General features: G+C 38.2%; 1 protein-coding gene across 2 annotated transcripts in view; it reads left to right on the plus strand.

Moving 5' to 3' along the window:
* LOC133610712 (zinc transporter ZIP11-like) overlaps positions 1-13,618 on the plus strand; it is a 145,694-nt gene that overhangs the window by 111,448 nt on the left and 20,628 nt on the right. For both annotated transcript variants that reach the window (XM_061967250.1, XM_061967251.1), the window contains exon 6: positions 5,992-6,150. In XM_061967250.1, coding sequence (XP_061823234.1) covers positions 5,992-6,150 — 159 coding nt within the window. The remainder of the gene's footprint in view (positions 1-5,991; positions 6,151-13,618) is intronic.

Raw genomic sequence — 13,618 nt, forward strand, 5'->3', positions numbered from 1 at the left:
TTTTTTGCAAATAATTAACTTAGAATTTCATGGCTGCAACACGTGCTGAAGTAGTTGGGAAAGGACATGTTCACCACTGTGTTACATCACCTTTTCTTTTAACAACACTCAATAAACGATTGGGAACTGAGGAAACTAATTGTTGAAGCTTTGAACGTGGAATTCTTTCCCATTCTTGTTTTATGTAGAGCTTCAGTCGTTCAACAGTCCGGGGTCTCCGCTGTCGTATTTTACGCTTCATAATGCGCCACACATTTTTGATGGGAGACAGGTCTGGACTGCAGGCGGGCCAAGAAAGTACCCGCACTCTTTTTTTTACGAAGCCACGCTGTTGTGTGTGTATATATAGATAGATAGATGTATACAAACATACATACATATTGTCGAGACACTGAGACGTGTCTGTGCATTTTCTTTTTCGTTTAAATGGATAGCAATATAATAAGCACTCACAGCTCAAGGCTTTTTTCTTTAGAGACAATTGTGGAAATGCAGTATGTTACCACAGTGTAGTCGTGATTTATTTGAGCATTTTGTATGGCTTGTATTATTCTATGTTGCAGTCCTTTTTTCCAAATTCTCCACATTTGACAGCATGTTGATGATTCATCCTAAGTCGTTCTGAGACACTCAAAATGGTAAGAATATTAGGAGCAACTTAAGGTTGAATATATATGCCTGAAGAATACATTGCTTTGTACGTAGGTAGAACTGAGAGTTGCTTGAGAGCATCGTTCCACTCAGCCATGTCATATCCATGGCAGCAATTTCATTGTCAACATTACAAGCATGAATATGTGTGTTTTTTTTCTTACAGTAGGTGTGTACAGGTAAAAGCCAGTAAATTAGAATATTTTGAAAAACTTGATTTATTTCAGTAATTGCATTCAAAAGGTGTAACTTGTACATTATATTTATTCATTGCACACAGACTGATGCATTCAAATGTTTATTTCATTTAATTTTGATGATTTGAAGTGGCAACAAATGAAAATCCAAAATTCCGTGTGTCACAAAATTAGAATATTACTTAAGGCTAATACAAAAAAGGGATTTTTAGAAATGTTGGCCAACTGAAAAGTATGAAAATGAAAAATATGTACAATACTCAATACTTGGTTGGAGCTCCTTTTGCCTCAATTACTGCGTTAATGCGGCGTGGCATGGAGTCGATGAGTTTCTGGCACTGCTCAGGTGTTATGAGAGCCCAGGTTGCTCTGATAGTGGCCTTCAACTCTTCTGCGTTTTTGGGTCTGGCATTCTGCATCTTCCTTTTCACAATACCCCACAGATTTTCTATGGGGCTAAGGTCAGGGGAGTTGGCAGGCCAATTTAGAACAGAAATACCATGGTCCGTAAACCAGGCACGGGTAGATTTTGCGCTGTGTGCAGGCGCCAAGTCCTGTTGGAACTTGAAATCTCCATCTCTATAGAGCAGGTCAGCAGCAGGAAGCATGAAGTGCTCTAAAACTTGCTGGTAGACGGCTGCGTTGACCCTGGATCTCAGGAAACAGAGTGGACCGACACCAGCAGATGACATGGCACCCCAAACCATCACTGATGGTGGAAACTTTACACTAGACTTCAGGCAACGTGGATCCTGTGCCTCTCCTGTCTTCCTCCAGACTCTGGGACCTCGATTTCCAAAGGAAATGCAAAATTTGCATGGTTGGGTGATGGTTTGGGGTGCCATGTCATCTGCTGGTGTCGGTCCACTCTGTTTCCTGAGATCCAGGGTCAACGCAGCCGTCTACCAGCAAGTTTTAGAGCACTTCATGCTTCCTGCTGCTGACCTGCTCTATGGAGATGGAGATTTCAAGTTACACCTTTTGAATGCAATTACTGAAATAAATCAAGTTTTTCAAAATATTCTAATTTACTGGCTTTTACCTGTATATGGGAAGCCACATCCACAATAATTCGTTAAGGCCATTGATAGTCATTTATACAACTCCTTGGATTGTGTTGAAAAGGTTGGGTTCTCCAAGTTCTATTGAAACAAAATGAATTAAGGGATGTTGGCCTTTGAAAATGCTCTCTGTGTAATTGAACACCTTAAGCAATTGTCCAGATCATTTGACCTTTGCACAGCAAATAATTCACACTGACAGCCTGCTGTGTTGCACAAGGGACATAATTGATATGCACCAATAGAGTATAACTGCTCGTGCTAGAGAGCTTTGATGAGAGGTTAAGACAAGTCTGCAGATAGCCTTTGGAAAGGAGAGAATTTAAAGCTGACAGTGATAGGATAAAACCATTGCTGAAGCTTATCCTAGTCAGTGGAGGCATGTGAATATCCAATGGTGCTCAAGCAGTTTTTATGTTCATTCAAATATCAACTTTGTTGGCCATATCTGGAGCGATTTCTCCATTTTGTGAATTTCCTCAAGTGGCCTCCACTTGCTTGTGTAAACTCCTAGTAGTAATGACTTGGAATTTTGATGATTAGACCTCAGATAGATCAAGACAGTCTGTAGTGTGAATAGTCGTGGTAGATACATGACGCCCAATAGGGTTCAGATTGGATTCAGGTCCGGGAAACGGTCCAGAGAGTAAAGAGATACATACTTTTCTCAATACTTTGCTTGCTCGTGTTCCTATATCTGAGTTATTTTGTGGAAATATTGGGAACTACAAACAAGTACCCTTCAATCACTAACCATGTTACAAAAAGGTCAGTTAGAATAAAACATAATGTTGGAAATAAAGAAGACTCAAACCCTTTGTTTATTGAATCAAAATAATTGATATTTAATGATTTGGTGCATTTGCAAACAGCTAAAATTATGCACAAAGCAAACTATAACCTGCTACTCAAAAATGTACATCAATTGTCAATAAAGGGCGAAAAATATAATATGAGGGGAACAATTTAAATTAAAGCTGCAAGCAGCGTTGTTCGGGCCCGCGGATTTGGCAGGTGCTAGTCCTAAGTGTCCCAATACTTTTGTCTACTTTTAGTCTGAAGTGTCCCAAGACTTTTGTCTAGTGTACCTACCTTGTCTGCATTGTGTGGGCACGTTGGTGCTTCCTGCTTTTAAGCAGCCATCTTAAAAAAACAGCACCGCAGGAGCATCAGTGCAGCGGGTCTTTGAAGGGTCATAAAATCAAAACCGGAGCAGTTATAAAAAAAGCGCTTCTGTTGTTGTATTCACAAGGGTTCAATCTCTCTCCTGTGTTATTTTGAAGGCGAAAGGACAAACGCGCTCAGAGGAGTTCGTTTTTTAAGGAAGGTGACCGGTTTTTAAAAAAAAATTGTTTTGAAGGGGGAATAGCAAACTTCCTGTTGATTTTTGCTGGGGGTTGTCAATTTATGAAATGTAGGTCTAAGTGAGACCTACATAGAAGTTTTTGTTTCATGTCTCTCCGACCTTCCCAGTGGGAGTTACAGGCAGTTTTGTAATTTTTTTCTTCCGAGGAGCAGTTTTTTATCAGTTTTATTAAAAAATTGCTGTAGAGCACAATTTTTGGATTTGGGGTTAGGTTTTTTCATTAGATCACAGTTTTAGCCAGTCCTGATGTGTGTGTTCAGTTTGGTGAGTTTTGAAGCATGTTAAGGGGGTCAAATTACAGCTCAAAGAGGCAAAAGTGACTGTTTTTAGTACTTTTTTGTATTGAAGGGGGAATTGCCAACTTCCTGTTGATTTTAGCCCGAAGACATACAATTATGAGAACTAGGTCTAAGTCAGACCTACATAGAGGTTTTTGTTTCATGTCTCTCCGACCTTCCTAGTGGGAGTTACAGGCAGTCTGTTTTTTTTTTTTCCTAGGGGGCGCTAGAGCGCAATTTTGATTTTAGAGGTTTGGTTTTTTGATAAAAAGTTTTGCCGTAAATTACTGATGTGTGTGTAAAATTTGGTGAGTTTTGAAGCATGTTAAGGGGGTCAAAGTAGTGCGCAAAGCTGCGGAAGAATAATAATAATAATTAAAGCTGCAAGCAGCGTTGGTCGGGCCCGCGTCTTTGGCAGGTGCTAGTCCTAAGTGTCCCAATACTTTTGTCTACTTTTAGTCTGAAGTGTCCCAAGACTTTTGTCTAGTGTACCTACCTTGTCTGCATTGTGTGGGCACGTTGGTGCTTCCTGCTTTTGAGCAGCCATCTTAAAAAAACAGCACCGCAGGAGCATCAGTGCAGCGGGTCTTTGAAGGGTCATAAAATCAAAACCGGAGCAGGTATCACAAAACGGTTCTGTTATTCTATGCACAAGGGTTTAATCTCTCTCCTGTGTTAGTGTGAAGGCGAAAGGACAAACGCGCTCAGAGGAGATAGTTTTTGAAGGAAGGTGACCGGTATTTCCAAAAAAATTGTTTTGAAGGGGGAATAGCAAACATCCTGTTGATTTTTGCTGGGGGTTGTAAATTTATGAAATGTAGGTCTAAGTGAGACCTACATAGAGGTATTTGTTTCATGTCTCTCCGATCATCCCAGTGGGAGTTACAGGCAGATTTGTAGTTTTTGTCTTCCGAGGAGCAGTTTTTTGTGCGTTTTATGAAAAAATTGCTGTAGAGCACAATTTTTGGATTTGGGGTTAGGTTTTTTCATTAGATCACAGTTTTAGCCAGTCCTGATGTGTGTGTTAAGTTTGGTGAGTTTTGAAGCATGTTAAGGGGGTCAAATTATAGCTCAAAGAGGCAAAAGTGACTGTTTTTAGTACTTTTTTGTCTTGAAGGGGGAATTGCCAACTTCCTGGTGATTTTAGCCCGAAGACATACAATTATGAGAACTAGGTCTAAGTCAGACCTACATAGAGGTTTTTGTTTCATGTCTCTCCGACCTTCCTAGTGGGAGTTACAGGCAGTCTGTTTTTTTTTTTTCCTAGGGGGCGCTAGAGCGCAATTTTGATTTTTGGGGTTTGGTTTTTTTATCAAAAGACAATTTTCGCAGGTCCTGATGAGTGTGTCAAATATGGTGAGTTTTGAAGCATGTTGAGTGGGTCAAATTAGTGTTCGAAGAGGCGGCGGAAGAATAATAATAAAGAATAATAATAAAACCTTACAATAACAATAGGTCCTTATGTCCCATTGCATAAGGACTCCCTGTGGGAGTCCTTTTGCAATGGGCCATGGCGGGCCCTAATAATAAGAATAAAACGAACGAATAACAATAGGTCCTTATGTCCCATTGCATAAGGACTCCCTGTGGGAGTCCTTTTGCAATGGGCCATGGCGGGCCCTAATAAGAATAAAACGAACGAATAACAATAGGTCCTTATGTCCCATTGCATAAGGACTCCCTGTGGGAGTCCTTTTGCAATGGGCCATGGCGGGCCCTAATTAAAACATTCGTATGCACTCGTAAGACCTTTAGTATATACCGTATTTTTCGGAGTATAAGTCGCACCGGAGTATAAGTCGCACCTGCCGAAAATGCATAATAAAAAAAGAAAAAAACATTTATAAGTCGCACTGGAGCCCGGCCAAACTATGAAAAAAACTGCGACTTATAGTCCGAAAAATAGGGTAAGTATGTGGAATGAAATTATGGAATGGGTTTAGCAAATAAGTTAAAGTACTAATATGTTCCAGTTTAAGAAACTTCACAGGTATATTAGCAATCTGAGGGAAACCCTGCTGCTGTCGAGGATACTGGAAGAACAGGGAGTAGACAGAACTAAAGGTTATGTGGCTACAACCTACAAAACTATTCCTCAATAAGGGTTGCTATATTCATTGTTGCTTCTTTCCCCCTAATACCATTTGCATAATAGCTTGGAAAATTGCCCAACCATTGTTACTGCTTTTTAACTGCATACGTTGACATCCTGAAAGCGTGATTGACTTGAAGTTTTACGTGTTCCTTTTTATTATTTTCTAAGAAGTAATATACTGGGTTGTCATTTTTAAGTGATTAATTGAGTTCTTCTCTTACCATGGTTATTCTTTCCCATCTTCAACTAATTTTCTCTTTTTTCTCCAACCCGATATTGTTTGCTAAAATTCTGGATTCATACAGTTGATATGCTTTTTTCTCTCTTCTTGTGTGTAAAACAGAGGAAGGTCTTCAGCTCCCGAGGAAGAGAATATCTCAATGGGGTAGCTCAGATGGTCGAGAAACAGTAAGCAAACAACCAGAAATGGCTGGACATTCCGGAAGCAGCTGGAGACGCATCCTTCTCCTTATTCTTGCCATCACTATTCACAACATTCCAGGTGAGAACAAGCCATAGAAATGGTGTTACAGCACCTGAGGATTTAAATTCTTCAAAATATATATAACAATTTCCCACATGCCCACACCCAGATGCACTTGATCTTATTAGTTCAATGAAATGGACCCCCTAAATGTATATTAACGACAAAAAACATAATTTAATCACATAATTCTTTAAAATGTCTCTGTATTGATTTTTGCTTTCTATTCCATGTTTCTCTACATGTTTAGTTTTCATCAGGCAGTTTAATTTTAAATGTTTTCTTTAATATAAAAATGACAAAATAAGTCTGTTGTATTTATTAATCAATCAATCAATCAATGTTTATTTATATAGCCCTAAATCACAAGTGTCTCAAAGGGCTGCAATTTACTAACTTGCATCATGTGTAGAGTGGCTGTCTGGGTTAATAAGCAGTATTTTTATTTTGTTTATATTTATTTTTTTGCATCAGTTCACCTCATCATTGCTGATTGACATAATTATGTCAATCAGTACAATAATGACATTTTCATATTTTCAATGTGCATTATTCAGATTAGGCGCATACAGACTGGAGAAAGAGAATTAATGTTTACCAGGTAATTTGCTGCAGTAAAGCATGATTTCATGTCAAAGACCAGTTTATTTACTTTGAAAAAAATGTACACTTGTCGCCACATGCACTTTACTATGTGGTCAGATATTTGCATTTAATATGGACTACTTTTTGCCCTATTTTTACCACACTAGCACAGTACATACTTAAGTTAGCTATCATTCTTAAGCATTCATTTGGGAACCTACTCTCTTAATAAAACTGTCAAAATCTGGGCTGTCACACTGACACATACCGGTAATTTACTTTTATTGGATTTTTCTGTAAAATGTTTACAGGTTCAACATCATACAGCGTGGCTTCCATTCTGTAATGTACCAAGCCACTTAACTACCAATGTGCAATGACAACGATAAACAATAGCAATGTAATTGGTTGAATTAATTTCTACATTAATTACATTATTTCACTTAAATATTATAATTACTGTATGGACATTGATGATTACGATATGTTTAATACACAGTAAAACGGATGCAAATACAATATAGATTACATACTATAGTGCTCAAGAGTCACTAATGATTTTTTGATCATTTAATTAGGTATTGTTGTGCAGTTGCCAGATTTGTAATTTTACTATATAAAAGTGTAGTAAAAGGCACCTGTTTGATTGTCCAGAAGAGTCTTTTTGCAACATGGAGGACCTTGGAGCTATTCAGAGATGTGGGTTGATAATTGGTCTATTAGATTTAAAATGCAAAATCCCTGGTTCAGCTTGTGCTCTTTCAACACAATATGGTAAGTGCACTTCATTTTCGATTATTGTTTGTCTCAATGGGCACCAAATCCCTCTGAGACACAACATGACTTGCTAGTTTTATTGAAAAATAGGAGCACCCTTTGCATAATAACTTGTACTGAGAGGCTCCCAAAGCTAGTCACAGGAAGGTGAGCCATATTTGTGTAATGGTTGGAACTACTACAGTTTACACGACAGCTGTTAGATATATTCAAACAATGTTTGGTGAAGCAAAATATTTGACAAAATGTTGGCAAAATATGGACTAACTAAAAAATTAATAGGTTCAGTGAGAAAAAGTTTTTAAGTTTCATTAAAGCTGCAAGTGTACGTCGCCTTTCCGCTCGAATGTAGCTGAGATAGGCTCCAGCACCCCCCGTGACTCCGAAAGGGACAAGCAGTAGAAAATGGGATACAAGTACCATACCAATTATATGTCTCACTGTGTACTCCATGAGCGCATGACATTGCCTCAGAATGTGATGACATCTTTGTATGTGCAGTCAAAAAGAGTCTGTATTGCAACAAAAAGGAAGCTAAAGGAATATGCAAAATGAGGTGTTAAGCAACGGAAAAAAAACTTAGAGGATGCAACAAGAAGCATCGAGCAAAAGTTAGTCCAAAAAATCCAGAATAGCAATGACAATGTGGTCCAAAACACACATAGCATAGCAGAAAATACATGCCGCCGATATTTGCCAAAAAATGCGTATCGGCAAGGCATGGGAAAATGCCGATCCAGATCCAGTTAAAAAAAAAAACCCCGGTCCGTGTTTTCCAACGCACCGATTTAAATAATACATTCCACTTTTCTGCTGCTCCCTAATTTCCGTTCCGCATTTTCCAGCACACCTTCAACACATCCACAGGTCTGTCATTCTCACGCAGTTGCTTTTAGCTGCTGGCATTACACGACAGCCTCTTCTCACTCTTTCCTGTGTCTCCCTCTCACAGACAGCAAGCACACCTTCTTACACACGTCACATACTGTCACGTCATACGTCACATACGTATACGCCCTCTCCCAGCAGAGAGGTAGCAGCATGGCTAACGTTAGCTTTGATGCTAGCGCAGCCGCTAAGGTGCGCGCCTGTGCAATTGCGCACTGCTCAAGCGTCCTCTGCGCACGGCAAATCTATGCCACGCACAAAATCAAATAAAAAAATAAGCGCATAACAATTTTCGACACACGGACACGACAGAGAAAACAGTTTTCGTCATCATTGTTCAAATATTGTAACGTCTGTCGAGACGCTTATCTCCGTTCGGTGCCACACGCCCACACCATCAAAATGCCGAGGCAAATATTTCCAGATCAACACCTAAGAAAAAAATAGTGATTTTTTTAGTTGTGATTTCCTTCTCTGCATGAAAGTTTAAAAGTAGAATATATTAATGCAGTATGAACAAGAATGTTTTAATGTAGACACATAGAATCAGCATACTGCTGTGATTATATGCATCAAGTGTTCATTCAAGGCTAAGGCAAAATATCGAGATATCTATTGTGTATCGCGATATGGCCTTAAAATATCGCAATATTAAAAAAAGGCCATATCGCCCAGCCCTAGTTCAATGATGCCATTTCTGTTTGTCATGTATAATTTTGTCTATTTTGTGTTTATCCTTGAATAAACAGGTCAGTTTCTTGTTACCAACCATTGTGTATTATTCAAACTCCCCTAATTCAGCTGGCTAGTTGTTATCAAGAGTACTAAAACCCTTTTCAACATGATTCTGACAACTAAGTAGGCTAAATAACTTTAAACTTTAATACATGCTCGGATAGGCCAGTATCGGTCAGTATCGGTATCGGATCGGAAGTGCAAAAACAATATCCGTATCGGATCGGAAGTGCAAAAACCTGGATCGGGACATCCCTAATAGAGACGTCACTTATACCTCACTCTCTCGGCTTCCGTCTGCTCCAACGTCTCACCTTTCCTTCCTGTTCGCTTCTATAAGCGGTAGTTCATCCTCAGTATATTATTCAGCTTCAAAAATATAAGGTTGTGAATCCTCATGTGTTGTCCGTTACCAAGTTTGTCGTGACTAGAACGTGCAAGCGTTTGTTTCCGGAAATAGGAACATACATTTGTTGCCAGAAGTCGGAAGTGGAATCAGAAATCAATGCGTGGAAGAAATAACTTCTGGCAATGATTAGAACGCTCAAAATACGGTAAACGTTGAACATACTACATTGTTATGAAGGTGTCTGTTACTACATTATAGACTTGCAGTGTTTATATAAAACGTTGATGGAGGGTTTTGAAGTTGATTTTACAGAGCTTTGAAGGCGACAACGGTGACTCCCATTAGTCATATCTTTCAAGTGCTTTTTTAACGTCTTTAAAATCTAAAAAAAAGATGTGAGTTCTTGTCTTTCATTATGGCGGTGAAAGATAAGCTAAATTCCGATAAAATGCAGTTCCTCTTTTATAAAACAATTACTTACTGTACAACGTCTGCTCTCACTAGGAATTCAACTGATGGGATGTTCAAATCTTGCTGTTTAAATGAAGAATGAATCATAATCCATCCGAAGGGTTGAAAAAAATAAGCCGGTGCTGCAAACTAGCGTCTTTTTGTGTCTTTCTCGCCATTACCGGGTATAAGTTGATTGTCACAGATGACCAACTTCTCATATAGGTCCACACCCTTTTTCTATCTCGGTGAGAGGCATGATGTATATTCTAATATTAACTTTCACCAGCTAACAGGTGATCATACTTGGTTAGTATTCAGGTCACGAAATGTAAATGGAGTATTGTTGGCAGTTTTTGGATGCATTTTTCGAGTGATTTATAGGCAAAATGTATTACTTCCCTCAGCACCCTTGCTAGCAATCTATAATAAGAAGATTATTGAAAATTTGAATTAAAAATAAAAATACTGTTTACATGTGTTCTTGCCTCTCATAAGGATTGTGAATGATCGGCAAAATTCCCCAAACAAGTGCAGTTCTCCTTTAACTCAGATGCAATGTCTTTGACATCCATTGAAAGAAAGCACAAACACAAAATATGGTTGCTCAAAGGGGTTTACTCACTTTACTTACTATAGGTACTCTATATTAAATTGATGAATCAGTCATTCAAAGAAGTGGTGGAATCTGCAACATGAGACCAAAAGTTTTGCCTCTCTGATGAATCCACTGCCATTTAAAATAATCTTATTTTTTGGAAACCATACTTCAGATGCATTTGCAGTTGTCTGAATTCCTATAAATATTATTTATCAATTTATTTGCACAGCTATACTCAAATACACCTAATGAACAAATGGCTCACTTGAAACCTTACCACCACGTCACAGTTAACATCTACAGTAACTAATTGCAAAAAGCTGTAAATACATCAAACTTAAACCATGAATCCCTTTCCATCTACAGTAACTAATTGCAAAAAGCTGTAAATACATCAAACTTAAACCATGAATCCCTTTCCAGTATGGACCTGAAGCTGATGTAGTCAAAATGTAAGAATGTGCAACATGGAGTGAGCCATAAAAAGGCATCTACTCTAAAAAATCTGGGAAATTGTTGAAAAACATTGTTTTACGGTAACAAAACTGTAGTGTTTATACAACAACAATGGTGACACACTAAGTTTAAATTTAGTACTTCAGAAGAAGACACGGTTGAACAAAAATGGAGTTCATTGCCAATGGGTACCTACCACACACTGAGCGCTTAATGTCATAATTTTGCTTGAGGCAGCCACTGCTGATGTGGAATACCATGGAGAGCTTTTTCCTTGGAAAACATACAATTTAACAGGAAAACAGCTCAATTATATAGCTGAAAGCAAGCAATTACATTTTTTTCCTGAAAAATCCTGACTAATACCTAATATTGCTCTTTATTTCGTAAATGGTCTCAAATAATTTGCACTTTGTCATTTCTACATCCCTTTCTGACCGCAGTACATTTAAAGGTATTGGAACCAGCCCATAGTACCACAAAAGAAAAAATAAGGTTTGAATTATTACAATTCGTATTGTTAATGAGTGTTCTAAATTCCTGCAAAGAAAAGTGCATTTTGTTATACTAATATGGTTCGGAAGTAGCGCGGTTTGGCGCAGTATTTTAAATGTATGTTTGTCAAAGTTAATTGTCATGAGAGGCAGGAAAAGTTGGTTGGTTTGTAGTTGCAAAAAGGGTTTCTACTTTCCCTGTGGAGAGAATTGAGTGCAACTGAAGGGAGCTTTTCCCCATAACAATGCGTCATTATGTCTGCCTGAATAGGCAGTGGGGAATAGACTGGAGGCAGTGCGTCTTTATCTTAGGTAATGACAGGCGTTAAATGATGATGAAGTGGCCTCTGAGCACTTGGGTATCAACAGCTGCACAGGGGTAAGAATGGACATCTCCATAACTTGCCTGTGCATGCCTACTTTTGCCTTCCATTTGTGTAATTTTGCATCTCTTTTTACTTAATCTTTTTGTGTTCTGCTTTCTACTGTGGCTGTATAATTGTTGGTGAGGTATTATTTCTAGAGTTAGGGTGACTAAAACCTTTAAACAGTGAATCATTGTCACCTGCTTCGAAACGTACGACTTCACCTTGCATGCGATGTTCAGTTGATCTCTACCAGAGTTAAATAATAATAATAAATTAATACATTTTTGAAACCATTCACAGAAATCAATTAGTCTCAGGCAAATGCATCATAGCTATAGTAAAAGTGTGTCACATGTATGTTTGTCTAAAGAGACATCCAAAATAATCCAGAATCTCATGAAACTAGAGTTGCGAGGATTTCCCACTAAAAATGGACATATGTTCTAATCCAGAAAACGATGTACTCAAGTAAAAATATAGATGTATTAAAGTGTTTGCGCGCATAAATCCAAGCACACTTCTTTGTTACATCGCAATCAACTTGAAATCCACCGCAGATGTGTGGGTGGCTTGGCACTGCCAGACTATGCCCCCTTATAAATACGCTAATCATATTGAAAGTAGCCATGTGCTTGAGCCTACATGTCAGTAGGCGGTGCTTCTCTCTCGAGTTTCAAGCAAGACGCAGAGCAATTGTGAGCCTGACATTGCTGTGTCTCCGGGAACTGAACGCAGGCTGAAATTGAAAAGGAAATGGTCATGTCGGGAAAAAAAAGAAGATGGATGTTCGTGGGTAAAACTGACTCGGGAAAATTAGTGCTGCGCCTCATTTGAAATGATAGTCGCTACAATGATACTTAAACTTTAGAAGAGGTGGGTGACTGATTATCCCAATGTCAAATATTTTTTGTAATTTACCACGTGTGTTTGTTTATACAGTAACCTGCTCACATGAGTCAGATTGCAGTGTACATTTCCAAGTCAACATCAGTCTTGATACATCTTAACTTTGCCATGAAAAAGGGCGTATGGCAGGTTTTTGTGCGTACGCAAGCTTGTTACGTGAGGGCCCAGGTCTACATTTACCATTTGTTGTCATTTGTCGTAGGCTACACCTCATTGAGCATATTTTTGATGTTTGTAACATTTAACATATAGATACCGTAGACTTTATTTATCCTACGATGGCAACATTTTGTGGTTACACTGCAGATTATACATACAGTAACAAAAGTAAAAGGGAATAACAAATAAAAATAAAAATGTGTAATTAATATATAAATGATAAGGAATAATAAGGACAGTACAAGGACTTATTATTTTCAAAATGTACTCCAAAAATAATATACATGCATTATCTTGAGTTAAAATCTACAGTTTCAATATCAAATATAATTTTAAATACCAGTACTTTTTTTACCTCAATTGGTCAAAGCAATGGTATTTCCTTATCACTTTTCAGAAACCAGATGTTTATGTTAAAATTTGAAAAATAATTACATTAAATAATTGTTCATAATAATAATAATAATAATTGATTGGATGTATATAGTGCCTTTCTCAACACCTAAAGTGCATTACAGTGGGAGCCCCTTATTCATTTCGTGCATATTCACTCTCGATGGTGGTAAGCTACAACTGTAGCCACAACTGCCCTGGGGTAGACTGAGGGAAATTTAGTGCCAATTAGTGTCAACGGCCTTATCAACCACGACCAAACATTTATTCGCATTTATACACTGGTGTTGGCTGCACTGGAGGCAAGGTGGGTTAAGTGTTTTCC

This window comes from Nerophis lumbriciformis, linkage group LG11 (assembly GCF_033978685.3).
Source record: "Nerophis lumbriciformis linkage group LG11, RoL_Nlum_v2.1, whole genome shotgun sequence".
Lineage (NCBI taxonomy): Eukaryota > Metazoa > Chordata > Actinopteri > Syngnathiformes > Syngnathidae > Nerophis > Nerophis lumbriciformis.